The sequence below is a fragment of the Perca fluviatilis genome, chromosome 6 (assembly GCF_010015445.1).
Source record: "Perca fluviatilis chromosome 6, GENO_Pfluv_1.0, whole genome shotgun sequence".
Classification (NCBI taxonomy): domain Eukaryota; kingdom Metazoa; phylum Chordata; class Actinopteri; order Perciformes; family Percidae; genus Perca; species Perca fluviatilis.
The window spans coordinates 31,308,400-31,329,403 of NC_053117.1; the positions used below are offsets into that span (position 1 = coordinate 31,308,400).

Consider the following 21,004-nt stretch of genomic DNA (forward strand, 5'->3'; position numbering starts at 1 on the left):
AGTCAGCGAAGGCCCTATTGGTCTTGAAATGTTTCTTACTATTCTTTGTCTTTGAGCGCAAAAAATTAAGTGCTTGGGCTACTCAAAAACGAAATTGGTACGCATGTCAGATCTGGAGAACGTTGCGATCAGATATGGGTCTCGGCCTTGGCAGTGGCAAATTGGCCCAATAGCACCCCTACCAGTTTTCAAAGTTAAAGCCCCCTTCTTTCACTTTCACGTATAGGCATGCAATTTGGGAGGCAAATGTATTATATTCAGACATACAAAAAAGTCTGTAGGACCCACCCCCTAAACCCAACAGGAAGTCAGCCATTTTTAATTGAAAATCAATGTTTTGGACGATTGTTTCAGGGGTTGTACTGTAACGAACTCCTCCTACAGATTTAACCCGACTGACTTCAGAATTGGTCAGCGCAAACTAAAGATCTTTGCAAAGCTAAATTGAGAAGTTTTTCATTTTTTATCATACGGTGTGGGCACAGCAAGGCGGCAAATTTCTGTTCCCTCACCAAACAGAAACTGGTTTGTAACTAATGCTTCAAACCTGCAGACCTTTATTTGAAATCCTAATCCTTTTTCCTACAGTTTTTAATTATGCAGTCATGTTGAATAGCAGAAAAAGGGCATTTGTGTGATCTATACATATTAAAAATAAAAGAAAAAAGGAATCATATTTGTATGAAATAGTGTAGCCATTAAATGTTGGTATCTTGGATTAATTAAATGTAAATTATAAGTGTTCTCCAGCTTCAGTGAAGTGTTGGAAGTAGCAAATACAGATTACAATCTGAAGGAGATGAAAAATGTCTTTATGTCTTGAGCCATCTCAGTGGAATATTGTAAACATGTGGGGGAAAAAAGATTAGGTTAAAAAAGAAATCCAAACCCTGATCTTGTGTCACGTATGTATTTATTTGGCACTTTTTTATTCCACAAGTTCGAAATTAGATTTTATATCCATCTTATTTATGTGTATTTTCTTTGCAGCCTAAAAAAAACTAATGCCACATGAATTTTAAACATGCTCGCTGTTTTAGAAAATTGCCGTAACCCACAATATTAACACTACAATCACCCCTTAATATGTTTTATACTATTTCTGCAAATGTTTTCATCTTTGTACCGTGTGATGGATTTATGGTGCGGATCGGGTTGGCAGAAGACATATTTGAAAGACTAGTATCTGCTGTATATCTCAATGTTAAAAGTACTAATCATTTAAATTAATCATTTAGAAAAGAAAGATGTTATTGTGAATGTCGGTGCCTCCCCCTGCTGGCAGGCTGTGAACCTGCAGAACAAATCATGTGATGAGACTAAAATAGCCAAGTTTATGTTTGGTCAGGAGACCAAAATGTAAATCAAGTTATGACTTGCTTAGTCAAACTATGTAGATGCTACTTTACTAAACTCCACAAAAGAAATGTAAATACACACAAAACTGACCTTTTAGCAATACTGTAAAATTCAGAAACTCACTTGGTGCAACTTCTCTTGCAGAATTGTTTCCTAAAATATCTCAAATGTACACTCACCTAAAGGATTATTAGGAACACCATACTAATACCTTGTTTGACCGTCTTTCGCCTTCAGAACTGCCTTAATTCTTTGTGGCATTGATTCAACAAGGTGCTGGAAGCATTCTTTAGAAATGTTGGCCCATATTGATAGGATAGCATCCCCCACACCATTACACCACAACCACCAGCCTGCCCAGTGGTAACAAGGCATGACGGATCCATGTTCTCATTCTGTTTACGCCAAATTCTCACTCTACCATCTGAATGTCTCAACAGAAATAAAGACTCATCAGACCAGGCAACATGTTTCCAGTCTTCAACTGTCCAATTTTGGTGAACTCGTGCAAATTGTGGCCTCATGTTCCTATTTTTAGTGGAGATGAGTGGTACCCGGTGGGGTCTTCTGCTGGTGTAGCCCATCCGCCTCAAGGTTGTGCGTGTTGTGGCTTCACAAATGCTTTGCTGCATACCTCGGTTGTAACGAGTGGTTATCTGAGTCAAAGTTGATCTTCTATCAGTTTGAATCAGTTGGCCCATTCTCCTCTGACCTCTAGCATCAACAAGGCATTTTCGCTTCCCAGGACTGCCGACTACTGGATGTTTTTCCTTTTTCAGACCATTCTTTGTAAACCCTAGAAATGGTTGTGGGTGAAAATCCCAGTAATTCAGCAGATTGTGAAATACTCAGACCAGTCTGTCTGGAACCAACAACCACGCCACGCTCAAAGTTGCTTAGATCACCTTCCGTTCCCATTCTGACATTCAGTTTGGAGTTCGGGGCCCAGTTTTTCAAAAACATTTAATCTGAAATTGATACGGATTTGGAAATCCCATGTTTTGCTATCCAGGATCACCTGATCCATCTTACTTTTATGCCAGTTTTTTTAAAGGAACATTGGATTGGATCACCGTGATCCAAATACCAGATTTCAGGATTACCAAATCCTGTTTACCAGAGCCTTAAATGGAACCAACAGTGTAGCCTACTGGCATAGCAAAGAACAACAGGTAGGCAAAATACCGGTGGCCACAAATAGCCATTGTTTGTTTTAATTTTAAGAAACAGAAAAACTATAATAAACAGAAACATTTTACATTCTTTATTTTGTTGTTTTGTTTACCATATCTCATTAGATGTGACATGCTTCAAATATGAAGAAATGTATATATCATCAGTAAACATTGATTTTGTGATCATTCACTTAAAAAAAACACTGATGGGATCAGGATAATCCTGTTTTTTTTTTTTTATCAAATAGATCCCAAACCAAGTTCAAAGTTTTGAAAAACCCAAAGGGCAGGTTTGATCCAGATTAAATGTAAAATCGGATTACATGGTCTGATCTTAGTTCGGAATCCCTCTTTTGCTTTTGAAAAACCCATTTCCAAGATTTGAGCCAATCTGTGATCTGAAATCCCCACTGGATTACTTTTGAAAAACTGATTGTTTTAACCAGGACCACACCCCTAAATGCATTAAAGCAGCTGCCATTGGGTGATTAGATAACTGCATTCATGAGAAATTTAACAGGTGTTCCAAATAATCCTTTAGGTGAGTGTAAATATGTATTTAAAAATCAAACATAAAAATATTGAAGCTCTGTTTATATATTTTTGACAGTTGTAGCACCTTACATAAGATTTATAATATTGATAACGGCAAAAAATGATTTCAAGTAGTCATTATAAACCAAGCCAAGAACATGCAGTGGGTAGTCAAAGAGAAAATACATAATTTCCCTAAGCACAGCTTTTAAAAACTGACTTCTTTACTTGAAAAACATAACGGACTTAAGGATGAACATTTCGGTTTGCGCATACATTTAAACTGTGAGTACTTCTTAAAGCACTGATATGGTTCAGATGTGTTAGATTTCCATGCCAGATGATTAATCCATCTTCTCCATACATTAGGGTACCAACTATATAGTAGTGATATGTATTTGACATACGGTGCCACATTGAGGCAGAAACTGCAGGATCAGTGTTGCCTGATCACAGCAGCTGAGGATCACACTTAAATGTTTAACACATATGAAGAGCTATAAACACAAAACAGTGTAGCAGAAGGTTGCAATAACTTGTTTTCAATGACTTTTCATTTTGATGTAAAAAACCAAACTTTTAATACATCACTATCCATGTGCACTTCAAAATATTACAGCAAATCGAAAGGGAGAAAAGAAGCACCATCTTACATTTAGCTGTTACCTAATTTTCTGTCTGAAAAAAAAAGACTTGTATTATAGTAAATATTGTAACTTCAAGAAAATAACCACAACACAAGTTTTTTTTTTATATAAAAACGGTTTTAACAACTTATTTTTTCAGTATAAAACATTACATAGTCCCAGGCCAATCAAACAAATTCACTGTCACCATTTGAAATAATAATGATCTCCCCAGTCAAACGTTCTACAATAACATACAAAGGGTTTTGTCGTTAAGGGGTTTTCCGTACTTTTTTCTAGTTATGGGGAAATATTACAACACAAATTCTAACAATCACTCTTCGTTTGCTATAATATTAATAGTAAAAAAGAACAAATGTGAACTCCTGGTCCATTCAAAGCCCAAGCCCTGAAATTTCTGGTTAACATGACATCTATGCAGTCTTCTGCTGGCCCTTCTTCCCAATGAGGGATTTGTGGATGTGGGGAATGACACCTGAAAACAAAAAACATATGGTGAGATTAAATGTTTCATGCAAAGGTAGACGTCAACATTTCTAGAGAATCATAGTTTAGAATTGGAACACAGATACTAGGAAGAAAGTACGATGCACATACAATCAAGCCTGATAGAACGTGGGAAAAATAAACATAATCAACGTCTGTGAAGCTGTCAGCTTACCTCCTCCAGCAATTGTTGCCTTGATAAGGGAGTCCAACTCCTCATCACCACGGATGGCCAGCTGCAAATGACGGGGAGTGATACGCTTCACCTTCAAGTCTTTGGAGGCATTGCCCGCCAACTCTAGTACCTGAGAACAAGAAAATAAACAGACATTAAGACAAAAAGCACCATTTCACACAAACACTGCATGATGTGGCATCCAATGCTACGGTTAACCACACACATGTACACAAAAAAGAAAGGCTTACTTCAGCGGTGAGGTACTCAAGGATAGCTGCACTGTACACAGCTGCTGTGGCTCCTACGCGACCGTGGCTGGTTGTGCGAGTCTTCAAGTGCCTGTGGATACGACCCACTGGGAACTGTCAGGAAACAGATACGAAACGGTGGTTTGAGAAAACCAAGAGGAAAACTTTCTCTGATCAAGGTGGGTGCCACAAAACATATGCAGTTAAGCCACAAACAGACATACAAAGATTGAAAGAGATTACCTGCAGCCCAGCCCTCTGGGAGCGAGACACTGCTTTTGCCTTGGCTTTGCCACTGTCTTTTCCTGCCTTGCCACCAGCCTGTAAGGGTGATTTCAGGACATTTTTTAACAGGAAACAATAGAGGGAATGACATCAGAGTAAAAAGTAAGAGAAGCAAAACTGAGGCAGAAATGTGTGAGGCTGTAGGGTATGGATTTTGTGCAGTAAGTGCCACATAATAATGAAAACTACAACAGCACATCATATTTTCAAATTTGTTGGCAAGGGAGTTTACAAAAACAAAAGCGCACGAAGTGGTTAACGTTAAAGCAGAAAAAGAAAACTCAACAAATGAGAAAGTCAACACTAAACGCACCGTATTAGCGCTACAATATGTAACGTTAATAACGTTTCGATTTAAAGCTGCCCGTGAAGATGCCCGGTTAAACTGTTACCGCCTTCCCGCCTTTGACAAGTAAAACACAACAAATCAGCGCGGGTAACGATAACGATTATCGGAATTTAAATGCACAACACCTAGCTAGAAATAAACAAATTGAGTTTTAAAAAAATAATATAGCGAAATTCTGACAAAAACACGGGAAGCTGTCAGCGGGATGCTGCAGGGACCCCGCGACAAACAGCTTTTAGATCTTAAGTTATCCTTATTTTTTTTTTTAAATAGCTACCTCACAGTCATCTAACGATATGCGAATAGAAAACACACAGTCGTTTTACGCTATTCTTATTTTTGAAAGATTTACGGGTTAACTAATGGTCAGCTAATGAAACAGCTACCCTTAAACTTAGCTTGCTAATGGCTGCTAACGTTAATCCACCTTTCCGAGAGGAAGCACTTTGCGTTGAATCTAGCTAAGTTTACACACTTTAATTAACCGCTCCACTGCTGCAAAATAGGAACTACCTGACACATCAGGTAGTAATGCTACCGTTAACGTTAAAACAACAAAACTCGACTTTTCACGCTGACGTGAATGCTAACGTGTTAGCTGACAGTTAGCTCTTTATCAAGCTTTTTTAACCACACACGTTCTGGTCGAATTTCCTCAGTTCAAATTAAAAACAGCACTTTCTACAGTTGCACATTAATTGCAGTACAAATGTTCCGACATCCCCGGTAAAGCATTTAGCACTAGCCGAAGCGCACATACCATTTTTCCGTCTCGTTATTTGATTGTAGAACTGAGTAGATAGCAAACAATTTTGGCTCCCGAAAGCAAAGAAACAATAAACCCTTTCGCAAATCGTTTGCATGCGACCCCTCGTGGAAGTCTAGACAGCCAATCAGATTGTGTTTTGTTACTTCGAATCTCTGTTTCGACCAATCGCCAAAAGGCTTGCAGGACATTCACCCATCCCCCACCCTACGATCATCGTGCCTGCCTTTGCGCACGAAACCAACAAGTAGGCGGGACGCAACGTTTTTACTTCTTAGGATGGCGAAGTCACGACTCACTCTACTCTCACTCTGATTGGCTAGTAGTCCCTACCCGCTCTGGGTGGGTTGGTTAGTTTTAGACAAGAAGAGTGGGATTGGGTAAATTTAGGGTAAAAATTTCAGGTTAAGCCATTAAGATGCACAGTAAGGCAGAGTAGGGCGGGAAATGCCTTCGCCATCCTGGGAAAGAAAATCTTGCAGGCGGGACAGTGAAGTGTCCTCCTTCCAGAGAGGCATACGTCCCAAAAATGTACTAAATACATAATCAGGGGGCCGTATTTGGAATTAACTCTTGACTTTCAGTACAAGGACACGCATAACTTCTTCAAATACTAATAGTTTTGCACTCATCGCTTTAGAACTGGTCATGCAAACAGTAAATTCACCGACGGACACATTTTCCGTCGTAGATGTTCGTAAAACATCGTTTTAAATACTTACGTGTAGAACGTGGACTAAATACAATATATACTTGAATGTCATCCAGAAGGTGGATGTGTTTTAATGACAGGCAGGATGCTTGTCCAATAAAAACGCAAGCCCTCTATCTGATGTTGTAATTGACAACAATAGCTGCCAATCAGAGCCCAGCAACCAGCGTCCGGTCTCCTCAGCGAGCTCGGCAAGCAAGGGGCGGTGGGGGGTCAAAGATACGCAGAGAAACGGGCTGCTGGTGGCGAAGATGGCGGATGGGGACAGTGGCAGTGAGCGCGGTGGTGGAGGCAGCAGCAGCGGCGGAGGGGGAGGAGGAGGAGGCGGCAGCGGATTTCAGCAATACCAGCGGGAAGTGGAGACCCAGGAGCTGGCGTCGAAGCGGCTGGACATTCAGAACAAACGCTTCTACCTTGATGTAAAGCAGAACGCCAAAGGCCGGTTCATCAAAATCGCCGAGGTTGGCGCTGGGGGCTCGAAAAGTCGGCTGACCCTCTCTATGTCAGTTGCGGCAGAGTTCCGCGACTACCTGGGGGATTTCATAGAGCACTACGCCCAGCTTGGGCCTAGCACCCCGGAGCAGATCGCTCAATCATCCGGTGGGGATGACAGCGGGCCTAGACGGGCCCTGAAGAGCGAGTTCCTGGTGCGTGAGAACCGAAAATACTACCTCGACCTGAAGGAGAACCAGCGGGGTCGGTTTCTCCGGATACGGCAGACCGTCAACCGAGGCCCCGGTTTCGGAGTTGGAGTGGGTGGCATCCCCGGGGCTGGCCTGCAGGCCGGACAAACCATTGCACTACCGGCTCAAGGCTTAATAGAGTTTCGTGACGCTTTGGCCAAGTTGATAGACGACTACGGGGGAGATGAGGAGGAGCTGGCCGGCGGTGGAGGGGCCGGGGGCTACAGCGAGCTTCCGGAGGGCACCTCGATCATGGTGGACTCCAAGCGGTTCTTCTTTGACGTTGGGTCCAACAAGTACGGAGTTTTCTTACGGGTGAGCGAAGTGAAGCCCAGTTACAGAAACTCTATAACAATCCCCTTCAAGGCGTGGGGCAAGTTCGGGGGAGCGTTCAGCCGCTACGCCGAGGAAATGAAAGAGATCCAGGAGCGGCACCGTGATAAGATGTACGAGAGGAGAGCCGGAGAGGAGTCGGAGGGCGACGACGTGGACGACGATTGATGGAGAGGTGGTTACATGTGATGAAGCTGACAACATGATGCAAAGCCTGGCGTTAAACAGAGAGAGATGAACGACTATTCTGTGCATGACGAATCGAACTTTAAAATGCTAAAACAACGGAGTAAAATAAAAATATGTATATTTGACTGATAAATCACTGTCTACATAAGGAATCATGTCCTAAAGTTTAGGTCGATGTTATAGCTAAATGAGTGCGAACTGCAGTAGTCAGCTCCTGTATGAGATTCCCCATTGATATAAAAAAAAGAATAGAGATTATATCTGTACATCTATATCAATATATATATATATTGATTTTCTATTTGATAACCTCCCATGTAGCCCAACTAATTAAGTTTGACAGTGCTCAAGATACACCAATAGGTTACCAGACCCACTTCCTGCTTGATATCCCTGCAGAGCTCACCTGGTGCTGACCTGTAGTCTGTGTGATGATAATAAGGATAAGTGTGAAACGTGTGACATACTCATACCAACAGGTGCAGAGTGGGAGTGACACCGAGCACCTGCATCACTCACCATGGCTGTGTGTGTTTTTGTCTATAATGACCTGTAACGAACGGCTTGCCCACAGACCCACAACAAGAGTCACTGTCTCAGCTATAGGGGGCATCCTTGGCATCTCAGGAAATCCACTCAGCCCAGCGAGGTCCCATAAAGTGATCTTTACAAGCACATGACTCATTTGGATTCTCCGGACAATCCAAACAAGTCCAAATGACCTCTTCCCTCCCTCTCTCCTTCCTGGGCATCCCTTAGGTGCTAACCACCTGCTCCAATAGCTGAAACGTGGTGAGGCCTCCTCACACATAGCTTGTTTTGTCTCAGGGCTGGCTGGTCCAATCTGTATTTTTGGGTATATCAGCATTATCTGTGCCTGTGCATCATCTTTAAGAGGTTCTGGGTGCAGATCTGGTCAGCCAGTAGCTGCAGTCGAGACGTCTTTGGCAACTGATGATGTCTCATATGATGCAGTCCCATGTTTGACCCCCGTTTCCTTTTTGTCAAAGGGGACGGGGCAAGCTCAGGCCTCTAGCACTGGTCACGATTGTTCGAGTTAAAGTTAATATTGTCGAACTTAAGCTATGGTCTTAAGGGAATTGACCTTGTTGGCTTATTTAGGGTGCATAAGAAGAAAAAATAAATATATATATTTATATATATATATATATATATATATATATATATATATATATATATATATATATATATATATATACTGGAAGAGATTTACTTACTAAAAAGATCAAGTATAGATAGAACTTATTTTTCAAAAGAGATCTATTAAAATGTGTCTTCGAAATATGAGACATTTATTAGATAATGCTGCCTAAAGTGGCTTATTTAAAACACTAAACTTGGATGCAACTGTCCAAGGTGATATTTCATACCTGTTTTTTTCCTAACATTTCTGTTATTCCTTAGAGGAAATTAAGAAGATTACAACAAATTGATAACAAAGTATGTTATAGCAATTTCTAGAAACAACTTCATTGAAGAAGTTTGTCAGCAAACACTAAGCACTCCAGTTCACTTTACATAGCATCAAGTTGTCCCCTCGTTTCAGTCCACCCGTTACCATTTTTGTCACAAATTGGCTTTCCATCAGTTGCCATACGACGCACACAAACACCTGCAATCATCAACATTTTGTCTTTAGTGCTCCTTTTTAAAAAATATGAATTTTTGCATGCCTGCTCTTACGCGGAGCTGCCTTGTGTTCTTTGGTTTTGCATATTCTGATTGCTGTATGATGGTATTTATCCATTTTTGAGAGCGGTTTCAAGTTTTATTTCTTGCAATGGAAAAGGTTTAAAGTTTACTTCTCAGCCTAATAAAAAAAAAAAGCCACCAAGTTCCCGTGCTTTGAGGAATGTCACATTCATTGTCCCATTTCCTTTGGTGTGTAAACCTCTCGTTGAATTTTACTTTATCCATTTACACAGCAGAAAAATGCCATATGAAAAAAATAAACCCATAGGAGCAATAGTTTTATTTTCTATTGATATAAATATACTATATATATAATATTACACATGAGATTGAACTACATCCTTCCTGTACTGTGTTACGTGAAATGGCAGCTGTTTCAGTCGTGTGTTCTGCTGTAATATACCAAGTTCCTTTCAACAAGAAATAAAAAGATTTTGCTCAGGAGAGGTGTGTTCTTTTTGTCCTCCCCACTTAAGGGAGGAGCTCATTCTATCTTTAGAGGATCAGTGCAACAAAGTTGTGATTTTTCTTGATATTTTTTAGGTAAAAGTTATTGATTAACCAGCCAGTTGCAATTATTTGATAAATAATGTCTAAAAAGTAGTGGGAAATGCTCATCACAATGGACAAGGAGACATGTTTGAATTGCTTGATTTGTCTTACCAACAGTCAAAAACAAAATATATTCAATTTACAATCATAGAACAGTCAGTGAACCCAGCAACATTTTGAGAAACTGGAACCAGTCATTTTTTTGTATAAAGGTAGCAGCGTAAAAAGTAGGCTACAATATTTCACTCTGAAATGTAATTGAGTAGCAGTATAAAGCACCTACCAGCACCTCCTACTTAAGTGCAGCACCCAAGTAAATGTAATTAGTTACTTTATACTGCTGGCAAGTAAACATTGGAAGTAATTTCATTTAAAAAACAACCTTGGGTCAACTTTCAGTATTAGCTTTTTCCAGAGCTTTCAACCACATGAGTTAAGATTTTCTTTATAAAACGACTATGTACAACGTCAAGAGTTAACTTTCACGCTCAACTGTTAATAACATGTTTCTTTACATTTCAGACTTGGACATAATTTTTTTGTTTGTTGCAAAGACAGTTTATACAAGCTCAATGTTTTCAGGGCTTTTCACGACACTAAGGGTTAAAAGGGGAAGAATGACAGACACCTGTATTTCCAGTGTGTCACTGAAAACAAAGACATTTACGTAAGACAGCATGTAAATCCTAACATTCGTCTTATTCAAGTAAAAGATAACAGATGGCGATATTACAGATAAGATCCTCCTGTCTGGTTTGAAGTGTGTCGGTGAAATCACTTGCTGTAATCTTATTTCTGTTGGCCCTCTGTCGCACATTGTCATCTTTCCAAGATTACATGTAAGACACCTTACAGATAAGGTAAAATGCAGAATGGCTCCAATATTATATCATCTATTTTGGCCCTGATACAATTTGTTAGTACTCAACAGATGCATAGAAATGTCTGCTTATGTTTCAGATACTGAGGAATACAGTGAAAAAGACTTACTAAAGTAAAAGTATCAATACCGCAGTGCTCTTTTTACAAGTAAACGTCCTGTATACAAAACCTTTCTTAGAATAATAAGCAAATTGTACTTCAGGTATAAAAACTGAAAGTACTCATAATGCAAAATGGCCCCATTCAGAGTGTTATATTTATCATATAGACTGAATTACTAACATTTAAGTAGTTTTTTAATGTTGTTGAGATTTAATTTTGACTACTTCACAAACTGTTGGATAGTTTAATATACAACAATGCTGATCATATGTATAAACAGAAAAATTACAAGATGGAAACATGAAAAAAACAAAAACATTGAAAGTATGGGCATCAATTGCATTTTTATTACTCAACTTTTAAATTAGCTCCACCTTTAACAGCTGCAACATTAAAGTGATGAACACATTAATGCTTTTTGTAATTTTACTAAAGTAACATTTTCAATGCAGGGCTTTTACTTGTAACAAAATTATTCTAACCTGTAGTATTGCTTCTCTTACTTAAGTGAAATAGATAAAAGGCACCTGACAATCTAAAAGCCCTTGTCTTAAATTGAAGAAGTGGAGTATTGCAACACCTACTGCTACTACGTTAAACCAAACCTACAAGAAGCAGATCCGACTAGAGGCCGGTGTATCCACGGAGGTTTGCCTGAAACCTAAAAACACCTCGCCATATATAGTAGTGTAGTTGTTGACCTGTTGACCTGCACCATGTGCACCTGCACCATGTGCAGGTCAATACCATCATTAAATCCATAAATGTGTCCATGACCATGTGCAGGTCAACAGGTCAACATGTGAAAGGCCCGAAAGGGCTGGTAATAGTGTGTGGTTTTACTTTAGAGTTACTCAGAATAACCCAGCTGTCCACAATTTGTCAGCCCCCTCCAGACAGAGGAAGGATGAGTCACAGAAAAATCTGCTGACTACTTACTAGAGCACAGGCCGAGATTTCAGGTGATGACGTAGACAATTTATTGCACAGTGCACTCTAAATGGCCCTGCTCTATCACAAAACTCAAGTAAAAGACAATTTTTCTAACCTTTATTTTACCAGGGAAAAGAGTCACATAATAGAGATTAAAATCTCTTTTACATGTAATCCCTGGCCAAGAATACACTTTAACAGACAACAAGTAACGGACAGACAGGGATGGACAGCAATAACAAATAAAACACAGAAAATCACATTTTAAAAACAAGCGTAGACATGTTGGTATATTTGATTTAGGTAAGACTTGAATTCAGTATGTGAAATAAAAACCTGCAGTTTTAGCTGATTTTGCAACTCATTCCATGAAGTTGGAGCACTGTAACTAAAAGCAGTTTTGCCAAACTCTGTTTTAGTTTGTGGAACATCATACAGTATGTATCTACTTGATCTTGGATTGTATTCAGATCAATTTGATGTGTTTGTCACGGGGTGGAAGTTTATATTTATTTGAGCATGCTTTTATTGGATTTGCTGTGTTTTTATCTTTTTTATTGCATGCTTTTATTCTGAAATGTGTGTGTTTTTAATGTTGACTTCCGCCACCGGACACTCATGCTGCGTTCATGCTACCTCGGAATAACAGGTATCGCCCCTGGTTACGTTGTTTTTCCGACTGGCAGCGTTCACACATTGACATATATAAAAGCGTTCACATGGTCGGGATGCGCGTTCTCCTTCTTCTGTTATATTGGCGTTTGGCATAACAACTTTTTGCATGACTGCCACCAACGGTTGGCCGTAGCCTAGAGAGCATCAGGTGTGTGAAAACATGGAGGCCACAATAACAAAATATTTTCTGCTGTTTTGTTATGCGAGCATCCCAACAGCACATCGCCAGGTGTTTGTTTGTGTTATCTGCAGGACAACGAACGGGAAAAGACACGGATAATGTGTTGTTTTTTTATACATAAACCTATTTATGAATAATTTTAAACATATTATGTCTGTGTATGTTTCTTGGCAGAGGCATTTGTCCACAATAAACAGTTTATTATCATTGAAATATGTTCAGTGAACCAAAGTCAAACGTCAGTTGTCAACAACGCGTCACCAACTGGGGAACTCGGTTATCAAAATCCAGCCCGAGTTTCCCACCTCTGATTCCCACAGGACGTTACGTGAATGGTGACGTTTTCACTCGGAAAAACGTTTTTCCTATGTCCATGAACGCACGGTTACTAATCGGTCGTGGGACAGTCTGGCGAGGTCAGTGACTCAAATCTGTTCGGTGTGTCCATAATCGTCAGAATATTTTCTTCTTTTTTTCTTTTTTTTTTTTTTGAATTTCACAATTGTATTTGACGCACCGCGGCTACGTTTCCTGTTGTCTACAACAAATGCAAGGAACAAATGACATACAACATTACATCAGATATACAGTGTACAGGGGTATAGCCACAGTCACAAGGCCTAAGTGGACATGCTGGTAGGCAGAGAAATAAATAGAAAAATATGTATAATAATAAAACCTTATTAATAAGTATTTGAAGTCACACACAACTCATATAGATCCAGAGTTCTTACGGCCTTAGTGTTTTTCGAGTACTTAATTGAATTTATGTAATTTCTAAACTCAGTCATAAAACTAGAAAAGAATGGTTTAGAACCACTGAATTTGTTTCTATGGATGTGGTATTTAGCATATAGAAATAAAAGATTTATAATAAAGTATTTACCTTTATATTCAGGTTCAAAGTCAAACATACCAAAGAAAACATCCTTAAAGCAAAATGAAAAATTTGGGATTAATACTGAGTGAATGAATTTTAGGAACTCGGACCAGAATTTTACAACATGGGGACACTTCCAAAAAAGATGTGACATTTTTTCATCAGTGTTATTACAGAATGAGCAGTTAGACTCAATATCCTGTTTGTATCTTTTAAGGAAGGATTTTGCTGGGTAAAACCTGTGTTAGTTTAAACGAAACTTCTCTCACTTTATTAGTAACAAGATATTTAAAAGGTAAAGACCACACTTTCTTCCAGGGAATATTCTCTACAATACCATTCCAGTATGGAACAACATAGGGAATAGTAACAATGTCAGACTGGAATAAAGCTCTAATGTTCTTATTAATGCTGCGATTTTCTGTTGAGAAGCACAAACCACCCACAGAAGTATCAGTTAAAGTGATTGGATGAGTGTGGGTTGTGGGGGAGTATTACTCTTTAACAACATTATAATCCCAGTGGGAATTGCATCAAAAATAATAGCATATTCCTTGACTGTTACTGGAATTTGATATTAGGAAATCTGAGTATTCGTATAGTTTACCATTCAGATCAACAAGGTGGCTAACAAGTGTAATATTGTTGTTAAACCAATTTTCAAAAAAAAGAGATTGGTGTTTGTAAAGAATGTTCTCGTTATTCCAAATGTAGCATTTGTGTGGTGAGAAGTTATGCTTAAATATGAGAGACCACGCCAAAAGCATTTGCTTGTGAACATTTGACAATTTGATTGGGATTTTACTAATCTTGTAATTGCACATCAATAAAAACTTCAGGCCACCAACTTTAGAGAAAACATAGTTAGTTATAAAGTTCCATAAGAATGTGGGGTTATTAATAAACTGTCTAATCCAGTTTATTTTGAAAGCGTTAATTAATGTGGTGAAGTCTAAAAAGTTCAGACCCCCCCATTGATTAGAGTTCATTATAACCGATTTTTTAATATAATGTATTCTGTTTTTCCATATAAAGTTGAACAATACTGAGTCAATTTTTTTGGATACACTCTACAGCTAAAGAGAGAGCACCATAAGTAAGTCTGGATATACCTTTAGCTTTTGAGAGTAAGATTCTACCTCTTAAAGATAGGTCTCTTTGTAACCATGAATTCAGTTTCCTTTGTGTTTTCTGAAAGGTAGGACTAAAGTTTAGGGAGCACCTTGTAGATTGGTCTTTGGTTATGATAATTCCTAGATAAGTGACCTGATCTTTTACAGGGATGTTGTGTATAGAGGGCACCAAGCAATCTTTTATAGCCATAAGTTCACACTTTTTTAAGTTCAAATGAAGACCAGAGGCTTTCATGAAATCTTTGATTAATTCTAACGATAAAGGAATTTGGGAGGTGTCCTTCAGGAAGATTGTGGTGTCATCAGCAAATTGACTGATTATAATCTGCCTATCTGCAATTAAGATTCCTTGTAAGGCACTGTTTGAAATATGAAGAGCCAGGAGTTGAGAAGCTATTAAGAACAAGTAGGGTGAGATAGGGCAACCTTGTTTAACCCCGCGAGACACGTTAAACCTTGGGGATGTGCCAAGTTTTAATTTTACTGCACTGTTGCCATTTTTATACAGGGTTCTAATAGTTTTAAAAAAAGAAATTACCAAAACCAAATTTATCAAGAGCTTTCAAAATGAAGCCGTGTTCAAGAGAGTCAAAAGCTTTATAGAAATCAAGAAACAAGAGGAAGCTGTTATCATTGATGAGATCGCTATAGTCTAGCACATCCAAAATCAGTCTAACATTGTTAGCAATATGATGTTTCCTCATGAATCCAGATTGTGACTCATCTATGATAGAGTCCAGAACGTACTTCATTCTATTTGCAAATATGATAGCCAAAACTTTATAATCATTATTTAGCAGAGTAATCGGACGCCAGTTTTCTAAATTTTCTTTGTCTTTATTTGTCTTTGGAATCAGGGTGATGATACCTTGAGTCATACTTGTTGGAAGAGCTTCATTATGAATGCTTTCTGAGAAAACATTTAGCAAAAAGGGGGACAGTTCTTTGTCGAACATTTTATAGAACTCAGAGGTTATACCATCGCTTTCAGAACCTTAACATTGAGATGTTATAATCACATGCGTCCCTATCTTCTGCGGAGATAACTTTCAATTGTTGATTGAGTCTATAAATGAGTCAGCTGTCACTTCACAGTATTTGGATGTGTATAGGCTGCTGTAAAAACGGTGGCAAAAGGCAGATATATCTTTGGGATTATCAACTATCTGGTCATCTATTTTTAGTTTGTCGATCGTATCAAGAAGAGATCTAATTTTCTCCAATCTAAAAAAGTAGGCAGAGTTTTGTTCGCCCTCTTCTAACCATTTGGATCTGGATCGAACGTATGCACCCTTAGCTTTTTCTATATATAATTCATCTAGTTTAGGGCTGAAACGATTCCTCGAATAATTCGATTACAAAAAATCCTCGATGCAAAATGACTGCCTCGAAGCTTCGTGAAATCAATGTTACCAACGTTGTATCGCTGACGGATGGTGTTTCTGCACGGAGCATTATTACTGTCGCACAAACGCGGCTCAGTCTGCTGCATGGGCGACACATGCCAGAGCATAAATAACGAGGGGCTAAGAGAAGAGACAGGCTGGAGAAAACGACAGAAAGTGTCCAAAGTTTGGAATCAGTTCAAACGTAATTAAAACTAAAACTCTGTACAGTGTGTCTACTGCAAAATCAAACTAGCTTACCACAATAATAGCACGACGTCTAACTTAATCATCCACGAAGAGGACCGACTAAAGTAAATCACAGAGTCGTATGGACGATGAAACTACACTAAACACAACAACTACCAAAAACAAAGACAAGAAAATACGTAGTGGTGACCACGATCTGATGAGCCGACGCGTTGACTATCCCTTCGGAAAACAGCTGATTGTTACGCATCTCTCTCTCTCTCTGCAGCCCTAATCTAGTTTATTTTGTAAGTGCATATAGTCAATCCTCTCCAATTCAGATAAGGGCTCCTTTTGACAAAGAGATGCCAGTTGCAGAGTAATCTCATCTTCATTTGCTCTTTTTTGTTTAGCCAAATCAGCACCAAACTTCCTAAAAAATTTCCCAAGCTCATATTTTAACAGTTCCCAATTCCTCCCATAAGCTTTCTGGGTTTCTGCATGGTTCCAGTGTGTTATTATAAGATCCTTAACTTTTTCTTTGACCTGTGCATAGTTCAGAAGATAACTATTCAATTTCCAGAATGATGCTTTTGGGCCTGTATGACTACCAGGTAAGGATATTGATAGATAGATTGCTTTGTGATCAGTCAACGGGGTATTATAAAAATGAACTAAAATGTTATAATTTATCAGGCATCTGGAAAGCAGCCAATAATCAATTCTAGACTGTCTTGATCTGTCCTTATTAGACGTATATTGTCGCTCACTAGGAAACAATTGCCTCCAGACATCAACTAGTTCAAACTTCTCCATAAAACATTTCAGAGTTGAATTGGGAGACACTGAATTCCTTGGGGGGAATCTGTCTATGGTGTTATTTATGGCTATATTAAAATCCCCACCTAAGACTAGAGAAGCATTGGGAGATTTGGTTAACCAGTAAGATACTTTATCTTCCAAAGTATCAAAGAGTGTACTATTCTCCAGAGAGGAGTGGTAACCATAGAGATTGATTATAATAATAGTAAGATTGTTTATGGCTATAATCATACTGACAAAGTGACCTGAAACATCTGTCTCAGTCTCCATAACCTGTCCCTTAAAGTTGTGTTTGAAAGTCCCTACTCCAGCCGAGTGCCGTCGTCAGTCTGGCAGTTGAAATCAGCTCCGTAATACGCAATACGCCCCCAGCGGACGTCGTACTACACCTTCGCTTCAGAAGCGACTCACAAAAATGGTAGCCTTTCGCAAGAGACCAACTGACACGATTTTTTTCGCACCGCATTTGTTCGGACCCGGTTCGGACCCATTCGCATGCGGTCTGCGAATCTCCATAGGAAATTAATGACTTCCGGCCGTTTCGAAGCCGTATCGGAGCTGATTTCAACTGCCAGTGTGAAGGCGGCGTCACGAGGGGCTGTCGGCGTTCATTTTGGCCGACCTGACATATTAGGTCGACGGCAGGGCAGCCGAGACTCACCCGGGAAATGGCGAGCGGAATGAGGTGACTAGAGTCTCTCAAAATCTGACGAAAATCTTTTAAACTGACCTTTTTTGAGCTGAAATGAAGACAGATTCAGACACTGCACGGCCTATTTCTCGCTTAAAATGTTCTCAGAAACACGTTTCAGTGAACTATTTTAGTACAATATGAGATCGTATTCTGAACGGCCACCCTGACAGTCTGGCTTTGAATTTCCGGAGAAAACAAATCCATGTGACGCGTTTGTCCAATCAGCTGCCGGTTTTCATTTCTTGGGCAACATTACAGATTAGCGCCGCCTGCTGTTATAGAGATGTATTAAGTCTCGTCTTTTTGGTCTGTTCTGTGGCAGTTTTTTGGACCTCGGGGACGCGACTGAACATATCGACGGGGTTTTCTGTCAACGGTCGGCCGTCGGCTAAATGTGTCTACACCTTAATGACTCTCACCTGGGAGTGAGAGAGGGGGTTGATTGGCCCTTGGATAAAAACAGGGCAGAATAGGAACAGCAAAAGGCACATGGGAGAAGGAGGAGGCCACGGAGAACATGAGGGAGGCCTGAGAGTATGGGAAAAGACACACATGGAGAGACGCAAGATGGGAAAGCACACCAGAGAAAACGCTGAAAGCACGATGGAGCATATGGAACAGGCGGAGAAGCAGACAGGGGATCGGACGAAGAGAAAAGAAAAAGAACCTTAGAGGAGCCCTGAAGCTACAACGAAGGAAACACCAACAACGACCGCTAGTGGCAAAAAGTGGGAGAGCGTAAAACCTCTCCCTCCCGCGTCAGTCCCTTTTTGAGACCGGTGTTGGTGGTGGTAAATTGTATGAAGCGGTAGCAGTTCCTAAGGACGTTTTACTGCCCAAAGTTTCTGTTGCAGGTTATGCCCAAGGACAGGCACGTGCAGAGGGGGGGACGGAGGGTGCTTGAGCACCTGCCCCTTGATGCCCAAAGTGCCCTTTTGTCAAGGCAAAAAAAATAAATAAAAAAATGTAATTAAAGTCCCATTTGTGAAGGCCTGCCCAAATCTAACTATTAGTAAATTAATGAATAATAATTTATTCGTAAATAAAATGAACCACATGATGACCTTTCACCTGAGACCTCATCCAGACCGGGACAATTTGCCGCACGCGCGTTTTTTAAAATTGCACCAGAAGGAGAGGACCTTCAATTCCGCGGCTGCTGGTAAGTGCTCTTCTCAGCGAAGCGGTGTGTTTGTAATGTTTACTGATAATTATTATTATTATTTTACAAGAACGACGTGAAGAGAGCATGGAGCTGTTGTTTATATTGCTGTGTGCAGGGGTTAAATTGGGCCGGGGCTCTCCTGGGCTTAAGCCTGCTCGTTTGTCCGGATGTGCCTGCTTGCAGTCTAAATATGTCACAATTTAGTTAGATGAGAACAATCAGAACACGGCAACAACCCGCCCAGAACTGCAGACAATTCACCGTGGGTCAACTACATAACGCCAAAGTGTCTCCGTCGGTAGATAAAATGACTTCTCCTAAAGCTAAAAACCCTGTTCGCAGTGGTGGAAGCTCGGCGCTTGGACCGGCCGCTACGAGTTCATGTCGCTGACCAAGCCGTTGAACCGGTTCTCACTGTCGCATCTCCTCCAGCGGCAGGGCTCTGAGCCGGCCACGGAGAGCCCCACTCAGCGCCGTGTGTGTGTGTGTGTGTGTGTGTGTGTGTGTGTGTGTGTGTGTGTGTGTGTGTGTGTGTGTGTGTGTGTGTGTGTGTGTGTGTGTGTGTGTGTGTGTGTGTGTGTGTGTGTGTGTGTGTGTGTGTGTGTGTGTGTGTGTGTGTGTGTGTGTGTGTGTGTGTGTGTGTGTGTGTGTGTGTGTGTGTGTTAGTAATAGAGAGAATGGGAGAAGGAAGTTTGTGTGAGGTGGACCTGGTCACCACAGACCCAAATCTTCTCAGCTGTTCCTACTGTCATATGCTGCACTCTTGTATGGGTCACTTCTTATATCATAACAAGGTAATACAATGTGTAATCAAATGATGATTGATTAACAGTAATGTAAATGCTAAATGCCCTAATACCTGTTGATACTACAATGCAAAGTATAGGCTCTTAACCTGGCAGTTTTGCACATATCATGTAAGACTCAATTTCTCCATTTCTTTGCACAAAACTCTCCAGAAAGTGCCATTTAGCGGTTTATTTTTCAATTTCTTTTCCCTAGGGGGAATACCCCCGGACCCCTTAGGGAGAGCCCCCCCACATAACAAATCCCAATTTAACCCCTGCTGATAAGGCATTAAATAAAACTATACTGTACTGTACGAAACGGGCCACGTTGATTTTGTATAATGACGATGTCCTAGACAGAGTTAACTATTCTTTACTATTCTGTATAACAGAGAAGAAAAAGCCTTCAGATTGGGACAATTTAAGACACTAAGAAGAAAATTTTTGACCTTAAAATGGTCTTTTCAATTCTGATTCTTTTTCAAAACTGCATAACAACATATAAATACAGAAGCATCCATATCGATACATGTATCAGAAAGGAATGTGTCACAATATATTGATGTATTGATATTTTGAGCACAGCCCTATTTAAAGCCTTGTTCCATGTGCCCCTTTTATACTTTGAGCACCTGCCCCTCCAAAGGTCTCTGCGCGGCCCTGCCCAAGGAAGGTGACCTATGAAAAGGAGGCTGATTCCTGGCAGAGCCCTGTGGACGTTTTAAAGCCGAGACTCCTGTTCCGTTGTACTGTTTTAACTTTATTTTAGTGGTTGTGTTTTTAGTTTTTTAAAATCTTTTAAGGAGGAATTTTTATTATTTTTATCCTTTTTAAAATAAATGTGTTATTCCTTAACTTGTTTTTTTTCATTCATTGTTTTAAATACATTGTCTTACTGCTCTCCCTCGGCACAAAGGACCTGTTTTTAATAGTTACTTTTAATTGGAATTACTGTAGTTTAAAAGA

At 39.9% G+C, this 21,004-nt stretch overlaps 2 protein-coding genes across 2 annotated transcripts; one reads left to right on the forward strand and one right to left on the reverse strand.

Moving 5' to 3' along the window:
- Positions 1 to 3,274: 3,274 nt before the first annotated feature.
- Positions 3,275 to 6,177, reverse strand: LOC120560682 (histone H2A.V). Its single transcript, XM_039803437.1, has 5 exons — positions 6,022 to 6,177; positions 4,871 to 4,948; positions 4,628 to 4,741; positions 4,377 to 4,506; positions 3,275 to 4,190 (listed from the first exon to the last, which is right to left on the reverse strand). Exons 1-5 carry the CDS (start codon positions 6,022 to 6,024, stop codon positions 4,129 to 4,131), a joined length of 387 nt encoding a protein of 128 aa, XP_039659371.1. The 5' UTR covers positions 6,025 to 6,177; the 3' UTR covers positions 3,275 to 4,128.
- Positions 6,178 to 6,899: 722 nt separating this feature from the next.
- LOC120560681 (transcriptional activator protein Pur-beta) lies at positions 6,900 to 8,023 on the forward strand. The gene has a single exon (XM_039803436.1). The coding sequence runs from the start codon at positions 6,991 to 6,993 to the stop codon at positions 7,921 to 7,923; it is 933 nt and encodes a 310-aa protein (XP_039659370.1). The 5' UTR covers positions 6,900 to 6,990; the 3' UTR covers positions 7,924 to 8,023.
- Positions 8,024 to 21,004: the final 12,981 nt, after the last annotated feature.